Source organism: Hetaerina americana, unplaced genomic scaffold, assembly GCF_022747635.1.
Source record: "Hetaerina americana unplaced genomic scaffold, ioHetAmer1.1.p SCAF_2, whole genome shotgun sequence".
Lineage (NCBI taxonomy): Eukaryota > Metazoa > Arthropoda > Insecta > Odonata > Calopterygidae > Hetaerina > Hetaerina americana.
The window spans coordinates 35,911,494-35,938,252 of record NW_027286763.1 but is presented as its reverse complement, the minus strand read 5'-3'; the positions used below and the strand labels follow the sequence as shown (position 1 = coordinate 35,938,252).

The 26,759-nt window shown below is 37.3% G+C and overlaps 1 protein-coding gene across 1 annotated transcript in view; it reads left to right on the top strand.

The window, feature by feature from the left end:
• Window positions 1-13,781, top strand: part of Dhc98D (Dynein heavy chain at 89D) — a 180,058-nt gene extending 166,277 nt beyond the window's left edge. The window contains exons 68-77 of the mRNA XM_071585493.1: window positions 61-262; window positions 2,811-2,953; window positions 3,988-4,149; window positions 4,239-4,410; window positions 6,092-6,223; window positions 7,144-7,355; window positions 10,259-10,426; window positions 10,726-10,905; window positions 11,113-11,259; window positions 13,580-13,781. Of these exons, the coding sequence (XP_071441594.1) occupies window positions 61-262; window positions 2,811-2,953; window positions 3,988-4,149; window positions 4,239-4,410; window positions 6,092-6,223; window positions 7,144-7,355; window positions 10,259-10,426; window positions 10,726-10,905; window positions 11,113-11,259; window positions 13,580-13,726 (1,665 nt within the window). The 3' untranslated portion in view covers window positions 13,727-13,781. The remainder of the gene's footprint in view (window positions 1-60; window positions 263-2,810; window positions 2,954-3,987; window positions 4,150-4,238; window positions 4,411-6,091; window positions 6,224-7,143; window positions 7,356-10,258; window positions 10,427-10,725; window positions 10,906-11,112; window positions 11,260-13,579) is intronic.
• Window positions 13,782-26,759: the final 12,978 nt, after the last annotated feature.

Below are 26,759 nucleotides of genomic sequence, written 5' to 3'. Positions count from 1 at the left end.
TAAAAAGATGTGTTTTGGAAAAAAGTTCATAAATGAATATAAATTCTCCTTGATTTTTAGGCTGCTTTATCATATTTTGAGATTTCTGTGGCCAGAGGCCATTGGCTGTTGCTTCAGAATTGTCACCTTTTGCTGAGTTTTTTACAAGTTCTTGAGAAAAAATTGGATTCAACTTCAAAGCCTCATCCTGACTTTAGGCTTTGGATGACCACTGACCCAACACCTACCTTTCCAATAGGCATCCTACAGCGATCCCTGAAGGGTAAGAGTCCAGCATCTTTTACTGCATATGTGTTCTATGAAACTGGCTACGGGAGTAATTTAGGATAGAATTGATCAATTTCTGCTCATATCATGCAGGTGTAACTTTATTAGCATTTGAGCCATGTGATAGTATATCTAGGCACAAATGAAATATGTGCACCTTGGCCCTTAAGTGCTTAACTGTAGAATGGTGTATATTTGGTGTTTTAGTGTATGCTTATGCATAACTTACAACTTGTATACTTTACCCAGATACTGCAATTCTGTTATGTGTAATCTGGTTAATGTTGTTGACACAGGTTTTGTGTACTGAGCTCTGCTCGGTTATAAATTTGAAATTCCTTACTTATGGGAAAGTTAGCTATTGTGTGAGAGTACTTTTAGGCAGAGTCATCAGTTCTTTTAAATATTTGGAAATCAGGTTAGGAAAGTCGGTATAGGATAATGTAAGTTGCTCAGGATCATTCAATTCTTTAGCAGAAAAGTATGATTTCCCAAGGAAAACCATACAGGATAAATTAAATGTAAAAAAGTGAGGTTCATGGTCATCATTTTACATTAACTGAGAAAAAATTTCTTTGGGATTGAATTTAGGTAGTGAAGTAAGATTTTCCTCTGAGCATATATGACCCCAGGGATGTAATTAATTAATATTTGAATTCTTGCAAATGCCACTTAGAGTAGAATAATGGGTGCAATATGATTTATTAGACCTGAAACTACCAGACCCAAGACCCACAAAGTTCAAGAGGTCAAGGGAAGGGAATTGATATTACATTGAAAAAGCATAGGATGGAGTGACATTAGAAGAGAGGGTCATTTTGAAAATTTGGATGAAGAAAATAAAGACCTTACTCCTGAAGAGTGAAACAAATAAAGAATTAGAGATGTCGGTAGGATTTAGAAAAACAATGCCTGAAATTTTATCATTGATGTTGACAATGAAAAAAATAAATTCTGGCAAAGTTTTCAGCGGCCATAGATAATGGGGATACATTACACATTAAGAAGCTAGCCAAATCCATTGATGGTGATTTATTCCTGATGATGTTCCTGCGGTAGAAAATGATTCTCAAGGGAAATGATTCTCAAGGGAAATTATCACTTTTTTGCTGATATTCCTTAATTCCTTATTGAAAATGTTTAGAAAATAAAAATTGAAGAAATAATTATGTGTAGAAACCTTCAGATGAGATTTACTATATTTCCCTAAGGTGTGCTGTGAAAATCTGATTTTAATATACATTTAATATGAAGTCATAGCATGCCACTTGCCACATATTAATATTGCCTGTCAAAGTTTGTTCTCTGTGGGAACAAAACTGTATGCAAAATTCTCTCCCCAAGTACTTTACATCCTCTAAATCCATAACCATGTTCAAAAACAGAGTGAAAACTTTACTTTTGAAGTTTTATAGTTCTCTGGATAAATTTTTATGTGAAAACAAAGAAGTAATTGATGCATATGAGCATAATAATCATTAATTATTTTGTATTTTGTCAATAGTATTCTTTTTACTCATTATGACATAAAACAGGCTTGTGAAACCTGTGCACTGCCAGATATATGTTGAACAAAGACAATGTATGACTAATCCTATACCTTCACTTTATGCATGGTCTTTGGAGAGCATATATTACTATTGCTTTATAAAATACCCCAGCATTTAATTTTTACCAAAGGAGGGCAATTTGTATCCTGCAATGAAGGGTTCCATGGTAAGGCACAGATGACACCAGGGTTTTTGGGTTGTTCCTGCATTTTTCCATGGCTGAGTAATGATTTGATTGGCATAGCTCTGAAGATTCCTACTGTGAAACTGTAATCAGGAAACCAGTGAAACAGTAATCCAGTCAGATGGAACAGTGGGGGAGCAGCTCACAAACCCTGGCATCAGTTTTATTGTCCCTAAACAGAAGCTTTCGTTATTTTTTTTATTACATTGTCATTTCATTTTTAATTACCTTTTTTGGTTTGAATGTATTCAAACTCAATGTGAGGAAAAATGCACAATTATTTTTTACCCTGCCAAATAAAAAACGGGCCAAATCAGGCTAAGGAGGCTTCCAATGGAAAGCCATTAAAGTGTTTTACTAGGCCTTAATATTGTGTTTAAAGATCAAGAATGTCAAAGTTTCAAAGTCTTGCAAAGATGTTATGTGTGAATAAAGAATAGTTGCCACCTTACCCCTTGTTACAGAGTAAAGTATATTATTAATTTGTTATGCACAAAAAATGATTAGGGCTATGCTGTTAAAGGGTGAAGGATTCTTACTTTTGATTTTCAGCCTGCAGGGATAAATACAATCGCTACTTACACTATGAAATACGACATAAAATGGCCGCATCAACTCCATTTAATGCTATATATTTCACATAAATGTAGTTTTAAGATCTCATTGTGTCTGCTTATTGATTTTTTTCAAGTCACTTCCATAATCAGCTTTTGTATCATGAACTGTTTTACATGATTTCAAAGGCAATGTAAATTGTCTATGGTGATTGGCACTTCTTTGCTTTTCACTACTTTTTCAAAATCTTTCAGTTGTAACTGAAGCACCAAATGGTCTAAAATTGAACCTGCGGAACACTTATTTTAAGATGACGTCAGCCTCATTGGAAGAATGTGCCCATCCAGCATTCAAACCATTAGTTTATGTTCTTGCATATTTTCATGCAGTGGTTCAGGTTGGTGTATTTTCATAATGAATGTTCTTTGATTTTTTATTCAAATGTTCAAATGAATTTATGTGTCAATTTTTTATTCCTTCATGTCGATGTTATATAGGAATTCTTTGTAAATGATAATTCCAGAGCAAAATTAGGAAATTCGAATATGTTTATCATTCAATCTCTGATGCAGAGTGCCTAGCTTTTATTAGTTTTTCTAATTTCTCATTGGCATCTGTAAACCTCAAAAGCCTTGCCAAATTAGCTGTGTCGTTTTATTTGATTGTCTTTACAGTTCGGTAACATTCAGCATACTTCCAAATGAGACTAAATGACTGATGGTTAACTATCTGATTTTCCCAAATTTTTGTAGTTTTTACAGTCTCTGGAGTTATCCATGGTGCTCTAGTGGACATCAGCAATTACAAAATAGATTATTATGAATAGGTCCATGAGTTTTCATAAATGGAATTATTTCACTATAAACAGCTAATAAACTCAAGTGCATCCTCTCTGTAAGAGTCCATGAACACAGAAGTTGTAACAACTATAATGCTGGCTCTGTGGAAGACATCACAGACTACCCTGAATTGATAGCAAATTATTCTAAACTTTTGACTGACATGGGTGTTTGCTCTTAAAAAGTACACAATGATAAATTACCTAATCAAAGTTTTAATTGATGGAAAATGAAATAGTAGCAAGCAACTGATAAATTCATTTCCATCCTTGTTCTGCTCTTTAAGCATTATAGTAAAAACGATAATTCTGGGCTGGTGTTATCTAAATAAAATTTAAGCTGTTATAAATGAAGAAGAGTATATTTAAATTGCCTTATTCCAGCATATTTACCAACTAATTCACATATTGTTCTGACCTCAGGAAATTTTTGAAAATACTAACATCAGTCAACTTTTTAAATTTCGGAAATATAAAATGCAAATACCCAACTTCTAAACTAGAATATTTTAACACCACTTTAATGTTTATTGAATGAAATAAAGGAGTAATTTAATATGTAATCATATTTTATTTGATTCACTTTTGCACAGGAACGTAGAAAATACAACAAGATTGGCTGGAATATATGTTATGATTTTAATGAAACTGATTTCACTGTTTGTATGCAAATTCTTGGCACATACCTTAGTAAGGCTTTGGAAGCAAATGATTTAAACATCCCATGGGGAAGTCTAAAATATCTCATTGGAGAGGTAATTAGATTTGCAGCTTTTGCTAATGGAAGAAAAAAATATGTATTCCATGTGTACCTACCAGTCATTGTGATAACTGTCTGTTATAGGTTATGTATGGTGGTAGAGTCATTGATGATTATGATAGAAGAATAGTAAAGACATACATGAATGAATTCATGGGAGATTTCTTATTTGATGTTCACCAACCATTTCATTTTTATCAAGATTCAACAATTGATTATGTCATTCCTTCTGTTGACACACGAGATGATTACTTAGGTGAGTATTGTCTCATTTTTTTTAACATTTCAGACTTTTGTTACTTATATCATGAATAGAAATTCAAAAGAAATGATTTCATTCCTTCTTTTGCCCCTTTTTAGTTATGAATGTGTGCGTCAAATTGATTGCTCATGAAAGAAATTTGTTTTTGAATTTTCAATAATTATGGTTCATTTTTGCCTAGATTTTAGACTCTTATATGATCAATCATTCATTGTTTGTGCTAATAATATCATGGCTATGACATGTTTGACAACCCCATCATGTTGGGATCAGTTGCTGGATGCAGTGCCATCCAAGGCTAGCTGCAAAAGCAAAGCCTCCTCTACACAAACGAGGTTATGGGTAAAATCATTTAATGTCAAAGTGATCTCATCCCAATTATTTTGGGCGGGAAGAAGTTTTTTTATTAAACAGAAATATGATGCCTTGATTACACATAGGAGAAACTTTATGATATACCATAATGATGCACAGTGTCTTGGGAAAATATTTAAAAATAGTAGGTATAATTTTTTGAGTGATGGAACCAGATCATGGTGCTGCATCACATTTGAGATGTCTTTCTATTTTACCCACATAATTTCTCTAACTAAATATTTGTGGTTAAGATTCTTACCATTTAGTGTATCCTCCTGGGTGTTAAATTTGAAATAAATATTGAAATTGCAGGGCATGTAGTTTTGATCCATCCAAGGTGGAGGATTTGTTTCTTTAGGAATGAGATCCCTGTGGCATCTTGTCAGCCTTTGATGTTTTTATCTGCCTCCTGCCCTATCTAAGCGAGGCTTAACTGACACATCTGGGAGTTGGATCCAACTTCTATGATTAGCAGTTTCATGCTACAACATTCAGCCTGATATTCCAGTATAACTGTGTCATGACAGGACTGTCAAACTGGTGTGGGGATAGGCATGTTGATTGGGTTACAATAGGAAGTGGTGTGATAATTTGTATTTAGCTGCACATCAGGCTTCTTTCTCTGAATCTTTATTATTCACACAGTATTCATGAATATGATATTAATTATATCAGAGACAATGATTTCTGAGCATTCTCACTTAATTCAGAATAGTGACTCAACCAAAGAATACAGACCCACTAAAATAGGATTTGATGACAAAAAACGTCCAATTAGGGTCCCTTTCAAAACTGTCACCTGCTCTAAACTCTGATCTATTGCAGTGTAATATTTCTCATTAGATGACGAAAAGAAAATAATTCCTGCATCTGCACAAAACTTAAAGAAATTGTGTCTGTGTTCTGCATGTTATTGATTACTACTGGTGACTTTTACTAAAGACTGGAACTCTCAGTTGATGGTTTTTGATTCAGAAATCTTAAAATATAACTTACTTGTTGCTACAAGAAGTATAATATTAATCAAGGGATTTAGGCATTTAATGTAATTCATATTCCATTGGATTACCCTCTATGTTTATTACTCTGCATTGTGTATATAGCAACTATTTTGAGATAGAGCCAAGAACTTGATAGATTATTATGATTTTTCATAAATGTAACATGTTGTGATTGAATCATTTAATTTTATATACTTAAGGTATTGACTGACATTGGTCTGCTAAATGGTTTCATCAAATCTAGAATTAGCTTTCATACTAATGCTCGAATTTCAATAGGTTGCATCTCTTGAAAATTTCATGCTCCATAATTTCAGATGCTATTGATAATTTTCCTCTGGTTGATATTCCTGATGTCTTTGGACTTCATCCAAATGCTGAAATTGGCTACTACACTAATGCTATAAAGGAAATGTGGAGTCATCTGATTGATCTTCAGCCTCAAGCAGGTTAGTCTGGACACAAGGTTTTCTTTCTTTTTCTGTAGGATGAAATTGCCTGCAAACTTGGATTCAAGTGATTGGGCTCATCATTCCCTTCTAATTTCTCTCACTCTTCATATGTAAGCATCCCCTCTTGTTTCATTATCCATGACTCAAGTACAGAAGGGCATGTACAGTCCCTTATCAACCTTTAAACTCTATAGTGTATAATGTCCAAGGATCTCTCCTATGACATCAAATTATTGTTGAATCAGTTCAATTTATAGAGGGTTAGAATTATTACAAATACGTTTGCTGGTAGAAGTCCATCAAAGCTTATAAAACTGCATTCATGGAATAGTTGTATAGTTCCTATACTTTACTATGTATGTATGTTTAATTGAACATAGTTTTTTTAATTGAACATAGTAAAATGGCTCAGTAACCCAGACATATAATCTGTAGTAAAATAGTCCCAATGGAGAGAGGGATTAGAAAAAACTATTGATTTCCACCTAAGTGCTGGAAGGTATTTTTTAATGTATATTTTGTGTACATATCACAAGAACCATGAACCATTGTTTGCCAGGCAGATCAGCCAGTTTCAATAAATTTGTGGCACATATTTGTGCTTGATGATGAAATACCTATGTATTTCATCATCAAGCGCACAATAGCAGAGTTTAAGAGATTGATGTGGAAAAAATGGGGCAGTCTTGAAATATTTACCTTTACATATTTTATTTAAGTGAATCATGTTATTCTTGAATGATGTAATTAACATAGATTGTGTGTTTTCAAATTTGTAATTGAATGTTTGTTCAGCCCCTAATCTTATACATAATAATGTGTTACAAACCAAAGTGATCCATTCACCCGTAGTACAGAATTTTAATCATCAGTTAATTTTGTGATAAGTAATACTTTCTATTTACTTTTATTTTCAGGGCTGAGTGAGGGTGGTGTCAGCCGGGAAGCTATGATAAGTCATTTGGCCAAAGATATATTAGCTGTTCTACCAGAACTCATTGAGAAATCAAAATTCTTTGGTGAAGGAGGTGCATCATTTTCTCCAACTATGGTAGTGCTTTACCAGGAATTGGAGCGTTTCAACCATCTTGTTGAGTGCATGCGCAATACATTATCACTCCTTCAAAAGGTTCTCATCTTCATATTTGCTTCTTAGGCCGATTCTATAGTGTAAAACATTCATATAAGATATTTAAACTAATCTACTACTGTCTTCATTAGGTAATTAATGAAGGAGGTGTTGGGCATATATTTAATGGAATATGCAGTAGAATCTCCATATCCATAAACTTGGAATCCGTAGTTTCTGTTTTCCATGGTTAACCAGGCTACGAAATACATATTAAATTGAAAATTCCAGAAATAAGTACTCCTTAAGTTTAAATCCTGGATTTTGTAGCTAAAGTTAAAAAACAAAGCTTCAAATACTCTGAGTGGTAAAACTTCAAACCCAAATATGACTCATTCAAGCAGTTGTTTCAGTTCCACAAAGATTTTTTTTAGAAAGAGAAGTTGTGGATTTCATCTTTAATGAAGACTTGTAGATGATTGAAAAATAAAAAATATTCTACAGCCATTGATACTTGTATATGCAGCAAGCATGGGTCTTTCGCCCATGAGACAGTGAAGAAAAGAAAATTATATATTCTTTTTCTCCTCATTCTGTGAAATACCTACATTGTCTGAACAGGTGTTGGCTGTTGTTCAAAAGTGTGAGATTTTTCAGTTACAGGTATTAATGTGAAATATGTACCTCTTGATAGTACTGTCTCACAGTACTCATCATCACCTGGGTGAAAGCATATATGGAGTAGGAAACCAGAAGGTTGGTTTGAGAGGCTAGAGTAGAGCTCTTCTAGTACTAACCCTAACAACATGTGAAATTCACTCAGGGTAGGGGGCCAGTTCCTTTCCCTTTGCTGCCTGTGGCTTCCCAGGAAGATCTGGAATCCAAAAGTCTCACAACTTGGATGAAGATGAGGCTGCCTCAAGTAGTCCCTTGGAAGCAAACCCAGGCCCTTGAATCAGTAGCAGGTGCTCTACCCACTTGACTATCATGTCCCAATGACATCCATTGGTAGTCACCTTGAAAAAGTAGGTTTTCCAAGCTTACAGTTTGCCTTGAGTTTTCAATCGGACTTTTATGCTGTCTTAACCCCTCTAAGGTAACCATCTTCCTTGAAGACTACTCTTTTAAGAAACTGTCAGTGGCCACTATACTGTCTCACTGCCTCATTCTGTCGTTAATTATCCTGTACTGTCCCATATTCTCCTATAATATCCTACTGTCCCTCTGTAATTTATTTATCAATTTTAATATTTTTATGTACTCTAATCTTGTTGGAAGCATTCAATCATCCAGAATATGCCATCATGGAGTGATTGTAAACATTTCTTTACATCCTGCTACACTTTTAGCAAAATTTATTTTCTTTACAGAAACTATGAGACATGAGCTCTAGAACTTTTATGAAAATCATTTTTGAAAGTATTCCCACTGGGAGGGAACAAACTTAATTCTAAGAAACTGTGGGAGATGCTCCAGGAGTAATCTGCTAAATGTGCATTACAATGCAACCATTTCAGAGCTTAAAAATCATTTGCCTTAATTGGGGTTCGAACCCAGATCCCTTGATACCCAGCGGAGTGCTGTGGGCAGTTAAGCTACCAAGGCATCTTCTTACATTTCGAAATTTTTGGGGCTTAAAGGAACTGGATATTGTGATGAAATACCATAAATGCAATGTTACAGGCATTCATAGTTGTGTGCGATGTACCACATTCCACAAGGCTAAAGCCAACTTAAAACACTAGAGATGTTTTACCTTTGACAACTGCCAAGAAACTGTGAGAGATGCTACGACAATAACTTCTAATGGAGTCATCCACTAAATGTGCATTACAATGCAACAATTTCAGAGTGTAAAAATCATTGGCCTTAAATTATAACTAAATTATTTTAATCATTACATTACATCATAACTTAAAGGAGATTCAGGGACTTTGGATTATCATTAAAGTGCTTCTACAAGAAAGTAACTAAATTATTTTTAAAGGAGTTCCTCGGGGCACCATGTGAATGGGGTGCTGTGTTGAGATAATAGGCCGTTTCTCTGGGTATTGGGCCAGGCTCCTCTGGACATATTCTCTTAGTGTGTGTGATTAGGACTTCAAGATGAAATCTGAATGAGATGAAATGATTTCTTGGTGGATAGAAAACCAGAGAGACCAACTAGATTTTGACTTCCGATGGCATTCATTTGGGAAATGCAAAGCTCAATCTTTATAGGGCACTCCCTTAATTTTACACATACCTTCCACTCCATAAAAAGGATGAGGGCAGGGGGGACGGGAGGAGAATTCAAAAGTAAATTGCTTTTCCCTACTATGGTGTAAAAGTGTTGGTAAATATGCTTATATCTGTGGATTGCTTAGTCATATAATTATTCTTCATCATCAGTATTTAAATCCTAGGATTGGTTTACTGCAGCTACTACATTCTTCTCTATTTGAATGCAAGGCTGCATATTCTAGGGAGAATAATGTAGTGATTTCCCATTGCCTTCCACATCTGCGGCCGATACCGTGAACTTCACTCTTGGCCCGCAGCTGTGGTAGCTGATGCCAGGCTGACCCACTCGGTCTGCGCCACCAGGGCCTAATGGTGAAACTGCTGCCTTTCACCATGGGTTCAGGGCAGCTTTTTAGTGGGAGTCTATTTTTCTCTATCTTGTTGCGAAATACCAATATTGTATTTTTTCTGTTAATGTGTGGTTGCCTCGTTCCAAAGAACCATGAACAAACTTTTTCTAAGCTGAAAAATTTTTGCCGATCAGGGGAACCAAACCAGCGACTTTTGGCTACTACTTTTCAGCTAATTGTTGAAGATCTCCAAATGTATCACCTGTGAATATTGAGGGTCTACTGTGCTTTATGATCTTTTTGGTACATGGGATAAGCTTAATGATCCTTTTCTTTCATTTTTAATTGCAGTTGTGATGCATGTTATAAAAATTAATTGGTATATTGTAGGCATTGGCAGGTGAAATAGGGATGGATGCAGTATTAGATGATGTATCCTCATCTCTTTATAATGGACTTCTCCCAAATGCTTGGCGCCGATTAGCACCAGCTACCTGCAAGAAATTGGGTGGTTGGGTTGACCACTTTAAAAGAAGAGTGAAGCAATACAAGGAATGGGTATGTGTATTAATATTTTATAATTAAATGAATCATTTTACATCCTTAGTCAATTGATTATTGTTGTAAGAGGAAGCAAATGCTGACCTCTCTTTTAATTGAAGCATGTATGTTTGTAATGTGAACAGAATGTGATCATACAGGGGAAAATGGGTATTTTTTTATATTAGCTACTATTATTAAGAAACCAATCTTGTAACTAGTACTTTGGGATTGAATTAAAACACATGTTATTGGTAGACATCCTCAGGGTGAAATATTTGTCTCATCTGAAGCCTGTCATCATTTTTTTTGCATAGGCCCAGCGAAATGTGATAGGAGTCATGTGGCTTTCAGGTCTTCAGATCCCAGAATCATATCTAATGGCTATCGTGCAGAAAACTTGCAGAAAAGCTCGCTGGTCACTTGATAAATCTACACTCTACACAGAGGTGACAAGTTTTAGGAGTGAACAAGAAGTCAATCAGCTTCCTGAAAATGTAAGTATTCATTAATTTCATTTTCAATGGAATATAGTATATTCATTCTCCTTAAATTTTGTATCAGATTTCCTGAACATTTGTTCAGCACTCAAAAATAGCTTCATTAAGCTGATTATAAATCTTGTGATATACTAAGGCTAAGTGAATTTTACATTACTGGAGTAAATTTCTTCTGATTTAGAGTTTGATGTATTTTTTGTGCAGGGGTCTTATGTGCAAGGCTTGTATTTGGAGGGGGCTCAATGGGACATGGAAAGGATGTGCCTATGTCGTTCCCAACCTAAGGTTCTTTTGCAAGAGATGCCTCTTGTTCATATAATTCCAATTCAAGTGAAGAACTTGCAGCTACAAGTAAGTTTCCCTTGCTTTCACTTTCTTCTTTCATATATTGATATTCATTTTCTATAAAAAGAAGCTTTTGACTTTCAATGATTAAGCAACATGCTGAATTCCTTCATAGTAGTATACTTTCATACCTTCATTTCAATGGGAATGGGTGATGATGGAATGCCTGTGATTGTTGTGTAAGATGTCCACCATTAACTTATCTTGGTTTCACAATCTGACATTATATACATAAATCTAAGGATCCAGTAAGCATCAGGTTTCATTGATAAAGGCGAAGACTCAAGAGTGGTTAATCATTAGGAAACCACATTAAATTCCAGCAAATAGGTGGTTTGTAATCAGTTATGCATGGAGTAGTCCTAAGAAGATAGTCATCTGTATACAGGCTGCAAGTAGATCTGATTATGCCCTCTAGGCCGAGATATACTTCTAGAGTTCCATAATCAGTGATTTTTTGATACCATTGGCGATGTAGGCAATGAGCACAAAAACATCAATGGGTGTATCTGCCTCAGTACAGGTAGTAGTTCTTTATATTTAATGTTTTCATTCTACTTTGCATGCATGTTAATTTCATCCGGAACTGCAAAACAGCCATAATAAGCCTGGGTGTGATGAATATACTTCTCATTATTGGAGTTCCTTCAATTTGTAGATAATGAGCAAATTAATCATGAATTTTGCCTTGCTATTCTAAGTGGTGGTTGCAAGATATTTCATTAGAAATTACAGTTTCAATCAATGATCCACTGAATAACTATTTCAGACCAACAATTGTGATTTTCTCCCATCCATCAGGAAGAGTGTATAATTTAATAAAATACTGCAGTCATTCTGATTTGGCTTTTTGTTATGCGTTAGATGAAAATTTGGAGCTACCATCAACTTTCTAGATCACATTTCCTTTGTTAAAATTCAGTTTATTTGGTCCTTTTCAATTTCTTAATAAAGGCTGGTATAAATCGACTTCTTCCTTGCTGAATAGTTATTTCAAATACATTATGAAAACAATATATTTGTACAATGAAAAATAAATTTCTAAAATCTCAATCTGGGACCAAATTACAGATTTTAGTGCCTTTGGTAGTGTATACTCTAGCATTGTCTCATACTAGAAACTGTTTTGTAGCACTTAAATGTTACCATTGTTTTTAAAGAAACTTTTACTGAATCACAGTCTTTCCTGAAGGATGTTGTCACTGGAGTTGAATAGCTCATAAATCAAACAACTACAGTGTCGATTTTCCTCATGCTGCTTTACAACTATAGTACAAACGGGCATTAGCTAGAAACAGGATTAGAAAAATGACCAATGAATATTGTAAATTTGATTGAAATTTTAGAATTCGGATGGATAATTCGAAACAAAAGGATTTAGAAATGATAATGCAATTAGCAGGTAGCTAATGACTTACAAATAAATTGAGTTGTGAGCTCTAGTGTGTCAGAGTATGAGAATTCCAAAAAAATCTCATGGTATGGGATTTAAAAAATCTCTGGTCCTATAAAGTCAGCCTCATGTGAAAGTTTGCATCATAAATTTGAATAAGAAGGAGCCAGTGGCATAATGGTAGAATGTGACAGTAAACAAAGTTTTAGAGTTGTTTAAGATGTTTTTGAACAATAATATATCTGAGGAGGGAAATATTTGGATGGAAGTTTTTTTATATAAAAAAATCTTAAGGTCAAGGGTCAAGGGGCAATAAGAAACGATTAACAATGCACCCTTTTCACAGGGTTCGATATTTACCCTTTTCAGCTATATTTTCTCAGTTTCATCCAGATCAATAATTTTCTAATAATCAAGGTCAGTATTTACAGTCTTCTTCCACTTTCCTGCAGATGTCCATCTCATGGCTATTGTTTCAGTAGATTTTGTTTAGCAGCGTTTATTTAGGTCATCCAGGAGCCAGACTATAAAATTAAAAAAACTTAATATAAATTAAATTTTTTTCTGAGAATACTATTAGATTCTCTATTTCTGACCCTTCCTCCCTGTCAATGTAGTATTTCCTGTTACAAAAGAAATTTCATGAACATGCCATTATGTGCATGTCACCTTGTTAGTTTTGTCTAAGGTAATTGCCTTCATAGATAATAATAAATATAGATAATATTAATAATAATAAAAATAGTAATAATAATAGATAATAATAATAAATAATAGTAATAATAACAAATAAGTGCAATAATAATAATTGATAATAGTACTAATAAATGACAGATAATAATAAACAAGATGATGGCAATTAAGGCTGTAAAACTGATTTCGCCATGGATATTTCAAGTATATTATTAAATTCATAACCTCTCCAAACTTAAGGATACTCTTCGTACACCAGTGTATACAACTCTTCTACGGCGAAATGCTATGGGCGTTGGACTTGTTTTTGAAGCAGACCTTCCCACAGCGGAGCATTCAAGCCATTGGATCTTACAAGGAGTATGCCTATCTTTAAATAGTGATTGATTCTTATTGAAATCTGTTAACTCTGATATTTAATTTTTCTTGTTCATGTGTGTGAAATTGGATGACTCCATTTGTGTTATAACAAATTTGTATGTTCACTTTTTTACCAACTCATATTTTAAAAATAAATTCTTTGATACTTGTTCTTTAATATTATTAATATATAGACATACTTTATTATGTATTCCTTCCACTGCGTCAACCCAAGAACTGTTTATCTTGGTTATGTTAGTGTGCTTTCAGCTTTGAAGGTCAGAGTAAAAGGTGCTGTGGGAGTGTGAGCTACCAATTGCACACCCCTGTTGTATACAATTGCTCTCTTCTTCTCCTCCTTGTTATTATTCCCTGTCATGTAGTCCAAAGTTCTCACTCTCTACCTCTCTGTCATTGACTCTTAGAATTACCCTGGGTAAGAAAGGTGATAGGATGGATGTTAACTTTCTTTCTTCATTTTCTGCCTAATGAGTTTCAACATTAATTTCTAGGATTGCATGTTCCTCTTGTAACAGTTTTCATCTTTTTTTCTCCACTGCTGTTGTTCATGAAATTTTATAGGTTTTTAAGTGATAATGGTCTTGCATGCTTAGCCTTCCCCACTGTCAGGCAGAACAAATATTATCCCAAATGGACTGAGACTTTTGTTGCTAGAGGCCATTATTCTATTTATTACGTGCATTCTATTATCAAGAAAAAATAATGGGCAATTTCACATTCCCTTCCTTAATAATAATTTTCGCAAAACATAAGTAACAAATCATTGACCGAGTACTGTGTGAACTACTGCTACTTCTCTATAGTCAATACTGCAAGCCCTTCCATCATTTTGAGTTTGAAATTTACAAGGAAGGTTGTAGAATATTGTTTTATGTCTCATTATGAATTTTATTCAATTCTATTATAACATTTATAATAGCATTGAGAGTTCAAATGTGAGGGTTGTTCAATGATCACAAATTTTTTATTCCCGTGATTTATCATAAAAATTTTTAATTCATGTTATTATGTCAGATTAATTTGTATTGAATATATGGTTTTGGTTTTATTATTTTGACCATGGCATTACATCAGTGGTATCTGTTGCCAGTTGAAAAATATTCAATCCACTTATGGAAATGATGTAGGTATCGCTACATGAGCAATACACTGCATTGAAATTTTACTTTTGTGTGAACAAATTGTCAGCCAAGGCCTATGAAATGTGACAGATGACTCATGGAGAATCTGTTCTTTCCTCTACCAAAGCTGTAAGATGCTTTAAAATGTTTAAAGAGGGGAGACAATTCAAAGGAAAGTGAACCCAGTGCTATAGTCACTGTTCTTATGGATTCCAACATTAAAAACCCTGCTACCATTGCGAGAGAAGATCTTCAAATAACATCAAGAGCACTATAAAAAATAATGGAAATTACATAGGGTACCACACATGTTTGCACTGAGAAATTGCTCATGAGTTGTGTTTGTGTGTTGTGGGCTCTAAGATCTCTAATAGTCAAGCAAGTGAACCATCAGGTACAGGTTTGTTTGGAGTTGAAGTTGATGCTACAGGAAAATGAGAAGTTTCTTTCAAAGATTATCACTGCCAATGAAACTTGGCTACATTATTTTGATTGTGAAAGCAAACATAAAATCTCTGTATGGAAACCTCTGGTATTATCAGCTCCAAAAAAAGCTGAAATTATGGCTTCTACTGGGAAAGTAATGGTCATGTGATTATGATATTCAGAGAATAATTTAACAGCATGTCCTACCAGCACACTCAACTGAAAATGGAATCCTCTGTAGGAGAGTACTGTAAATTCTCCAAAGCCATATCAATTGCAAGAGGCCAAGTTTTAAACAACAGGCTGAATACTGCATCATGATGATTCACAACTGCACGTCACTAATGTGGAATATCTTGCAAAAGGCAACATGAAAAGATTTCTTCATCCTCCCTATAGTCCAGCCCTAGCCATATGCCATTTTTTCATGTTCCTCTAGGTGAAGGAAAACTTCTGTGGAAAGTGTTTTTCATCATTAGAAGTGGTGATAAAGGCTGCAGTGGTTATTTTCATGGACCTATTAAAAAAATAGCTTCCAGCATATCTTTGAAAACTAGAAAAAAGGTGGGGCATCCAGTGGGAACTACTTTGAAAAGGACCATCAAAATTTGAAGGATGGGTAAAGGAATATTGTTAAAAAATATGATCATTATTTATTAAAAAATCCTCCGAGTATTTCCATGTGAAATCTTCATGTTTCATGTCCAGGTCCTAGCATCTTCAGGAGACTTGTGAAGACTTCACACACAGCATCCACTGGGAAAATATCAAATCCTTTAGATATTTCCTCAGTTGTGGAGTGAATCTCTGGGCTCACCATACATATCAAGTTTAGTAAAACTTACCATTGTTGCCACACTGTGCCACTATCCAATTACTGACTGATTTCTTAACTTGACTTTGGATGACTTGTCACAGGCTAAAATAAGATGAATTGATGAGAATTACAAATAGTCAGCATACATTAAATTAAACCCCTTTCTCTAAAGATGGAAATTCACATGTTTACTATTCCTATATTAAAATTGTGGGTCGCGGTATTCCAGGGTGTAGAGCGTTGGACTACTGACCGGAGGGTCCCAGGTTCGACTCCCGGGCAAGTCTCTGGCCACCTGCAGCTCCACCCAAGCTATGTGATTTTTCGGGTATCAGATCTTCCTGGGAATCCATAACCGGCACAGGGGGAAAGGAACTAGCCCCCCTACCCTGATGTGTAAATTTCACACGCCGTCGCGCTTTGTACTGGGTGAACTCTACCATCACCTACCAAACCGACCTTCGGGTTGATTACTGTGTTTATGGTTTATATTAAAATTACACAAATTTTGGCCAACTTTAGTGAATTGTCATATCTTATAAATATATAAAACTATTGGACCCAGACAGTAACTTTTATTGCGGATTAAATAATTCCCAATGTGGGTCCTTATCACTCTGCTTCTTTTCCTTCAGTTTTCTGCTTAAATGACAAGCGAACGAGTTCATGTGCTTGATTAAGAATTATTGCCATTGAAAAATTATTATAATTTCAAATCATCTGACGAGAACATGTAGTCTGTTCACCGAGGTGCATGTTAGGAACCTTCATGTTAATTCACTTAAGTGAATTAATATGTATTGAAATAGTATGAGGGTTCCTTCTCTTCCGCAGCGGTATGGGTGGCGTACGGGTGATTGATGCCTCTCCCCTCGTAAGATCCCGGTAGTTTTCGCTTCAAGAGTCGTGTACCCACACGGCTACACGGTTTTAACATTATGAAGTGTCTTTCAAGCGACAAAAAACACCTCGATGTCGCAAAAAAATACTCCTGTCAATGCACCCTTGATTCCAATGAATTGTTTTCCTGTGCGGTAGAGGGGTCGTGGGAGAAGAGAAAAGTAGGAAACATCTGTTCGTTTGGAGGCGCCCTTTATTCCGTTTAAAACGGGAGTGATTCTAATTCGAATCGCGTTTGATAGGGTACTCCCCCTTCAGTGTCCATTCCTTCGCCTCCCATCTCCCCATTCGTCGGCTGAAGGCTGCACGAGTCAGCGGACTAACCCCTCCCTCCAGGCCCTTATGCTCGCTCGCCCGCCCTGTCCCACCCTTTACCCCTGAGTGCACTTGTTACGCTGGCAGCTCTTCTTTTGCCCCTTCCCATCCACCCCCCACCGTGAGAGCATTTCAATCCTTGTCGACGAAGGTCGGAAATCTTTCTCGCCCTCCGCCCTTGACGGATGGCTCATTTGTGGGTTGGTTTCTCACCCTAAAGTACTCGTACTCATTCAAGTTCATACATGGCTGAAAGACGTCGTCGACCTCAGTGAAAATAGACTCGGAAAATAAATCCTTGATGGTGTCCGTGCTTGCATTAACGGCCCGCATTTATTAATTATATTTTTATTTGCATTTGAAAGGGTAGTTATCAAAGATAAAATGATGTTTCGGTGACATTTATTTATAAAACCTTAAGAAATTCCAGAAAAAAATTACCAAGTGAAAAACCAGGACACTAGTACTATGTTCCCGTATATGTATTTGGTATTTGAGATGGTTAATAAAATACGAATAATGTTCAATAATGCAGCGATGATTTCCCTGACGAAATTCTTTGGGAGTCATCTTTTCATTTTTGTTTTTCTCGTTCTTTGTTACTTCAATTTAAGTCGATCATATTGTATGGACTACAGCGAAATATTGGAAATTTTGAATCCTTTCTTAATCGCGATGGACCAAAGAAACTATTAGGAGAACTTCATTTTGGAGACTAAGAGGATGAGTTACTAGTAGAGAAACAATCACAATAACGAGATAATAGAATGAGACAAAAAAATCAGTTCATTGGGTTTGAAAGTTCTGTTTAAGCATGAAACATACGCGTACCTAGGGTTGATATCTACTTAATGTCACTATCCATTGTGAAAATTTCTTTGAACGAAAACATTTTTTGTGAAATATCTATCCTCATTCGTAATTGAGTCATCTAAGAGGGCATTTAGAAAGGTTCTCGGAATCACCACCAGATGTCAGCGATAGCACGAGTTTCCCGCGTAGTAATAGGTAATCCTTTATAAGTAAACTCGTCGCGCGTCAGTGCTCTGGGTAAAGATCTGTGGTGCGGACGCCTCTCGGTTGTTGCGCCCGTGTAGTGATTTTTGAAGATGGAAAAAATTGAGATTCGAGCTCTGATTAAATGTTTTGTAAAGATAGGTATAAATATGAACATACGACTGTATAACTATCTGCCTACTAAGTTGAAATCAGACGGTATCTAGAGTTTCAAGAATAGGGTGTATACCTGGTTACTTGTTCACTCACTTTACTCATTGGATGAATTCTTTTGTGACAATCTTCATCACATTTAAGAACTTATGTTTACATGTTATATAATATTTATATTGACATTTAATATGGTTGTACCATTTTTCAAAATGAATAAAGTATTATTATTATAAAGAAAAGGAAAATCATACCGCCTTTTAGAACACTCTGAGGGACTCTGCTCCTTCATTTCGACTGTTGCCTAGTGGAAAAACGTGTTTAAGTTTAGTCGGGACAGCTTGGATGATAATCGGCGTAGGGGTCGGCCAAAATGTATGACCACCCCAGAAATTATTGTAGAAGTACATAAAATGGTCATGGAGGATCGCCGACAGAAAGTGCGAGAAACAGATCACAAACGCATCAGAATGGAAATTTCCTAACAATATTTGACCCGTTTTAAGAGCAACCAACAAGATTTTTAGCACCGGTTTGTGAAACTTGGATCTACAACTATATCTCAAAGACAAAACAGAAGTCAAATTAGAGGAAAAATATTGTTTCACCACCACCAAAGATAGCAAAGGCAATGTGGTCAGCCGGAAATGTGATGGATTCAGTTTTCTGGGATGCAAAAGGGATTCTGCTGATAGATTATCGTCCCACTGGTCAAACATTTACTGGATAATACTACACTACCCTCCTGGACCAACGGCAGCAAAAGATACGCGAAAAAAGGCCAGGTTTGGCAAGAAAGAAAGTCATATTTCATTAAGACAATGGACGCCCACAAACAAGTGTCGTTACCTTTGCAAAAATACGTGAACTAAGATACAAATAGTTGCCACACCTGCCTTATTCGTCTGATTTGCCTCTATCAGATTTTCGTCTCTTCACCACACTCAAATTTTTTCTCAGTGGACGGAGATTCTCTTCAAAGAACTAACAGCCGAAGTAGATGGGTATTTACTGGCCTGAAGGAATCTAATTTTCGAGATGGGATCAAAACATTGGAATGTCGTTGGACCAAGTGCATTAGCATACAGGGAAACTACGTTGAAAAAGAAAAGGTTCACTTAGGTAAGTCGTTTATTTCTATTCCATTGCAAGAACTTTTCAAACTACCCTCGTAAACTGTCATTCCTACCATTACCTCTGCTTTATTAACTGCCGCTTCAAAATTAGAGTTTCTTCGCCATAATGATTCTCTCCTTGTATTTCAGCAAGCTCTTCACTCTTTCGAAGCGTCATACCCACTCCTGAATTTCCATTCGGAATATTTTACTCTAGAGGGTGCCACCAAGTCTGTTATCTACATCAATACAAGGAAGGTGAATTGGTGAGTTGCTTCTCCTCAGGATGTTAATGTCATACTTTCCAATTAGCTACCACTTGGCAGTCCTGCAGCCTTTAATGTAATTTTCCCTATAGCTGTGGTGAAATGAATACTTCTGTAGCGACCTCTACGGTATCCACCTTCATTCACATGCACATGGGAGGGCTCTTGTCTCCTCCAGGTAATTGGCAGCCAACTGTTTGACGGAAGCCACTCGTTAAGTTTCAACGTAAACTTCGCAGGTTTCGTTGAAATGTTGTCATTTTGCCCAAGAATGATCTTCTGCTTTCTCGGAGTTCCGCCGCCAATCCGCCCTGTACACATTTATATCGCAGCTAATCTCTAAATCTCGATGTCGGTTCGCCATCTGCAATCCAGTGGACGCACTCGATGGCTTGAAGCTCAGCCAGGGACGTTAACCCTTTTTTGTATCAAAATCTGTCTCGAACGGTGCATTACCAATGATAAGAAATGCCACCGTCTTTCCCCTCGATAAAGAGTGAAGAAGTCTGGGAAATTTACCTTTTTATATTCTTTTAAGTCCATTATATCCCCCTGATAAGTTGAATTGGCTTGATAATAATTTGTAGAGACTTCCTAATCTTTAGAAGGATTCCGTATATTGTGTTATAGACCTGATTTTTCGTGGAGATTGACGTGAAGTTTTATCTTTCAGATTTTCTTCGGTGTGACTTTCAGTTTAATAAAATATTCATCATTCACGGAGAAAATCTGAAAGATATATCTTCATGTCCATCTCTTCCTATTTTCCATGGGATTTTTGGAGCACATAACATTTGAACTACCCCACAAGGTGGCGTGCTGGGGGATGTTAGGAAACCAGCCTTTTATGAATAAACAAGGTAGTGGTAAAGGAGATACCAGCTTGAGAAGAAGAGAAAAAAATCGAAATTGGAGCAAAATAATGTTCAAAATAATTTTTGGCTATCACATAGTGTTTCAGTACTTGGGTTTAAGCATTGAAAGATTCGCCTAATCGGAGCCCAATTAAATTAATGAATCAATCACAGATTGTATATTTCTGCAAAAAAAACAAATAATACGAGTATGAAGTTCTCGCAGCAGAGAAAGGAAAGTCTTACGTTACCCGGGGTAAGCTGGACTGCGATGAGAGACAACTGCCAATCAAAACTCGTACATACCCGTTCGACTTCCCTGTTCTCATCGGGCGCCGAATCACGTTTCCCCTGCCTCGGAAAAATTCAGTCAATTAAAGTGATTTTGTCGATTAACGCTCTACGGACAGATCTGATTGAGGCCACTTGGTATATTCATAGAGGTTGGTTGATCAGGCGTCCCGTTGCGACAGCACGCCAAAAAGGCCTCCTCCGTCGCCCGAAGCCCAGATGCCATTTTCAACATGCTGCATTTTCTTCCGCTTGGTAAACGACGACAGCCATGGGAACAGGCGAGTAGTGCCAATCTTGTTGCCCACGCCTTTGCCCAAAATTTTTAGCCCTTAGGTAGAAATTTACTTCCGCATTATTGTGCAATCACTTAAGTTATATAAATGCATGAACAAATCTTTCTGATAGGTATATTCTGTGTATTCTCTCTACGTCATCGCCACTTTCCAAACTTAGGGACTTCACATATTCTTAACGTTCTTCAATGGTGAGATCTGGAAAACCGCCGTCTCGTTGATGTATTTTCTGTTCGTCGAGCCTACACTCTGCTGGACTCTTTTATCTATCCAGCCGAGTCCTTCCTTCTCCCCCTATTTCTATCCTTTCAACTCATCTCCATGAAAACAGCGTCTCGCATTTTTTATTGCCTACTTGACGTGAATCATTCCGGGTTTTGAGTATGCTTTTATTACATCATGCAAACTTGAATTTCAATCACTTGGGGCCCGTGGATTACCCTGCTGTTCTAAGTACCCACCAATTTGGCGTATCAGCAATATTTTTTACTAAGAGCGGACGGTGAAGCTTCGATGTATTAGCCGACCAGATTGCCTTTACAATCAGCGGAACACAATTGCACCTGACTCTATCTTTGATGCCTCCGCGGAATTATTTGGCCCACCGTTCGCAGATACCAACCGCTGGAGATTAATCGACGATTTTCCATTCGAAATAAGGCTCCGGGACGACTTCAAAGCTTCACAGGATCTTATAGATCTTTAGGAATAACTCTTGTGTGTTATGGGCACACTGGAGTCGTAACAGTGGACAGTATCTTAGTGATGTCGCTTACGCTTAAGTTTGACAAATTCGTCAAAGGTAAAGTTTATCTTTATAATCAGGTATTTTACTAAATATGTGGACGAAGTATGTTTACATGCGCTTTTAATTTAGATATTTATTTCATTGTTAAGGAGAATACATTTGCAAACCTGAGGAAAGGATACATCGACGGAAAAGTTTTAACAGGAGTTAGAAGTGTTTCTCATTATTTTCTCTTGCTTCGGGTGTAAATTTGGTTATCTTATAATATGGGGTTCTGCTTTCGTAGACGCTTCGTTATTACAGCATGGGGGCCAGAAAACCTTAAATTAGTACTTGCACTTTGAATAAAAGATTTTGCGCTTCCAAACCTACGAGTACTTTGGTTGAGGTTATTAGATAAAATCCTCTTATTTGGTCGAATAGTTAATCTCCAAGAGCGAAACTATTCAGGACTCTGAAATTATTCTAACTATTATTAGAAAAGTATGTCTCCCATGTTTTTGACATTGCTCTGTTTAGATGCACCCCAATAATTTCTGTGGAGGTTTAGAGGTCGATTTCCGGATTTCAATATGCTTTTTGGCATAAAACAAGGATTTTCGTTTTAAAATGAAAAAAAAACAGTTTTACTTAAAGTACTTTTACACTGTAATATACTTTTAATTTCAACTTAAAGGCTAGGAAAGCATTGTGTTATGTGTTATATTTATTAGTATTATTATCTTCTTTTTCATATACTAATTTAATAAAATGCCTGTTCGGGGAATAAGCTAACTTTCGAACTATTGAAATATTAAATGTTTCTTTTGTTTCAGCATCTATTTTCCTATTTTATTGTGATTTTTTGCCTGTCTATTTTTACTTTAATATTTCCCAAACTTCCGGGCTCTGGTCCTGAGCGATGAAGGAGAAAGTAGGGGAGGAAAGCAAAAGCTCACTGTGAGAGTGGGAAGGGGAGCTACGTATATATGGTCCCTGAGCTACCTAGCTACACTACTACGTGTAGCTACAGGAATCGGGACATGTGGCCGATTGTTCTTAGACGGGCTGCCTCTTGAAATGAAATGTCAGATTTAAATTCGACGCATTCGGCTAACTCTCGAGGATTAGCCTATATTTAAACGTGTTCAACATTATCATCGAAAGTGAGTCCGTCTTCGGATAGGTTTTAATGGTTTTAGTGGTTATTCGGATAGGTTTTCAGTGGTTCAAAATTTTGTTTCCCAATGAATTCTATTTAGTTAAGGTAAGTCTGTTCAGGTTCACCGCCTGGCAAAACTCTGCATTTCTGCCGACGTTTCTGTGTACTGAGTTTCTGGGTCGTTCATCATCTTCCGGGTTGAATGACGATGGACCACTCGCACATCAAAATGTCGGCAGAGATACAGTTTGACCCAGTGGAGAACCCGGAGAGACTTTAAAAAAAAATGTACTTTTGATCAGATGCACCTAGTTCATTGTTCATAATTTTACCTTTGCGCGCGTGTTTCTAAAGGCTGACCGAGGCGTGGAGCTAAAAATGACCAATGTTCAACAAAGTTAACGTGTAACGCTATAGGGTGGCATGTTTCGTGAATTTGAAGATTGGCTACTTAACGTTCGAAGTTATTTTTTTATCTCATATTTCTGTGAGTGGTCTTCTAGCATGCAGATTTCCAAGAAGGTTGGGGTATCTAGGAGATGACATGCAGACTGGATGGAGAGCAGCCATAGGTGTATTGCAAAATTCGTTTACATGTATGTGGTTGAAAAAGAAATGGTTAGCGGTTATTTTTTGAATGTCAAGAGAAGAGAATGGCGCGCCTGTCATTAGAAGCTAAAAACGATGGAATGAACTAGCTCTTCTGTTGAAACATAACCGATACATACCTGTACATACTGTAGACACTTACGGTCAGAAAATTACCTATGTATTTAAAAAACTTGTGGAAGACATACTTTGCTACACTAGTTTAATAAATACTACGCAGTAGGTATAGAAGCGTTGACGTCACATTACTATCGATTCGCTACATGTACTTACATATATGTGTCGTTTTGCAGCGCATTTAAAAAGTCGGCTAGCGACCTTATTTTGAAAGTAAAAGCTGGCTATAATTTCTATGTTGCATTCAATATGCTGATCGCAGGCTACTTATCTTCTTCCATCTAAATATAATATTTCCAATTAGAAAAAATATCATGTCTCTTTTCAAAAGGGTTCTTAAAACATGACTAGATGCTAGTCAATGCTCCATCCTTTCGAATATGACCCAGTTTAGTATTTCTTAGGTGTATTAGGTGTAGGGTTAGGTGTTGGGAACCTCTATAACCGTTCCATTTCCTATGGAAAAGTGACCATCTACATCTCACACTTATGCCCACACGTATCCCCTTCCCACTGCCTATGAGCCTGCTTATTTTCCTTTGACCCTACCCCATTCCATAGCAACCATTTTTCTCCTCGAGCCGTAAGTGGTCGTCTCGATCCACTTGATGCATCACATTTGGGTGTGGGGGGGGGGCGAAGAGAGAGGAATTAGCGGCCGACACTTGCTCTCGTGTACTGAGGGCTCTTTGTTTCTTCGGACGTCGGAGCACAGATGTGGAATCGCGGAGTTTCCGACACCTTGGACTGGGAATTGTTTCTGAAATCGCTCGTCGGCCGATTATGACCGATGGATTTCAACGAGCTTGAGTGTGTGGGAGTTGGAGATGAGGAAGGAGAGGGGGTAGGGGGAGACGCGCGGAATTGAATTGCGGCAAGCGAGTGAGGCCATGATCGATGGATGCCAGGGGGGCGGAGGAAGCGAGGGTGCGGAGGGCAGGCGGGGGTAGCGGAAGGCGGTCCCAACTCCACGCTCCTTACCCGCGGACAAAAGAACAGTTGGCGATGACGTCTCCCTGGGTGAGAGGACGGACTGTGAAATCTCGACCGTGCCACAATTCGGTGCGGACTTTGACAGACGGATTCGAAGATGGAGTCATCATTGCGAGTGTAATTTCGCCGTGCGGTTTAGTGAGAAACAGATAATGTCCGCTTCCCTGAGTGATAATTTCTTATTTTCACTTTCACGCTTTGAGATCATTAATTTAATTGTGTGTAGGTCATTAGTTCTCCCATTGCTTGGAATCGCTAAGTTCCTTCACTTTGATGAGTCGATGAATTTGTCTCGCATTTTGTAATCACTGCACTATTCGGTCCGCTGGTCATTTTGCGGTAGTTTGGTGATGCTGAGACGATCTCCGCTGATCTCTTGTCCAAGAGGAGAATGGCTTCTCCCTCTACACCCAAATCACTCCTCTACCGCTCCAACCTCCTCTGACCCTCCAACAAGCCCAATCGCATCCCTCAACGTTAACACCCCGCCCGGAAATTCGGTGCCCCCCACCACCCCGTCCTAATGATTGGCCCTTGTTATCCGCCCTCGTTTCGGTTCGAAACTCGTTCGTCAATTGTCAATTACGTCGCGTAGGAAATGAAGCGTGGTGAGATTTTTTAAAAGGGTTTGGTTGAGCGCTTGTCGCCGCCACACCGACGAACAAAAGCCGACGCCGTGAGTGGGTGGCATGCCCCACGAACCCCGATGCTCCCAAATGGCGAGGCGGCGGCCATCTCACACTTCGAAACAGCACCAAACACTTAGTTTTGCGGAAATCTATCACGGAGCGATCATGGAATACGTGCTGGGATGAAGTTTGGGCTGCGGTTAGGAAGGGCCAAGCGTCATCGTCTGAGCTTGAGAGCAGTCTTCAGAATGCGTATTTTTTTTATTCTTTCCGTTGGAATAAAAATAAATTTGTATAACTTCGAAATTTACAACTATGGTCATAAATTTTTATTTAGATTTGAAAGGTATATATAAAATATCGTTATCCAGTTTCAAATTGCACTTAGCGATAGTGAAGTATCCTTTCGACTTCCTTAAAACTCTTAAAACTCAAAATCTTAATACTCAAACCCAAAATCTCCAAATTTCTTCCGTATGCAATAACTTCAATTTTGCCAGCCTGTTATTTTTATTATAGGGGTAGGATGAAAATACATTTATCAGGTCTCTTGGAAGCCTGTGATGAAAGGAATCCTTGGTAACCCGGCTCCGATATTTGCCTACTTGCAATCGTGTATTCAAATTCCGCCCGTAATGAATTGATGTGACAACTTATGCTAAATTATTATTAGAGTTTACGTGTATTTGCCCCAATCAAGCTCTAGCATCTCTGATTCTACGTCCTTCTTCCATTGAAGAACGTCAGTCTCTAAACTTCATTCGTTGTCGTTAAGTCTCACAAACCTCATCCCTAGCCCTATCCTACAGTCGCCACATGCAGGAAACTTCTCAGAAATCCTTAATAGAGTTTGATTCGTTTGAAAATGCGAACGTGCAGCACTGTACTGTACACATTTTGTGGACAATGCAGTTCGTGTTTATTTACGCCAACGCGTTGTTCCGCCACCCAGCGTTAGCAGGGTTAATTTTTCTCCCAAGGAATTAAAGTGGACCGATAAGAACTTAGGTAAGCACACGTATACAATACGTTATTCAATGGCTAGATTTTACGCGTTTCTAGACTTCGAGATAGGTCTGGGTTACTATTGAACGCTATTCTTAATGTTGGCGGGTCCAATACTCTGGTTGTGTAAAATCCACCGACCGTCCCTCTCGGACACGATCCCGATCCCTTGCTTTCCGGGTTCCGCCCGCAGTCCACGACCGCGTAATTCACCCGCCCCCCTCTGCGT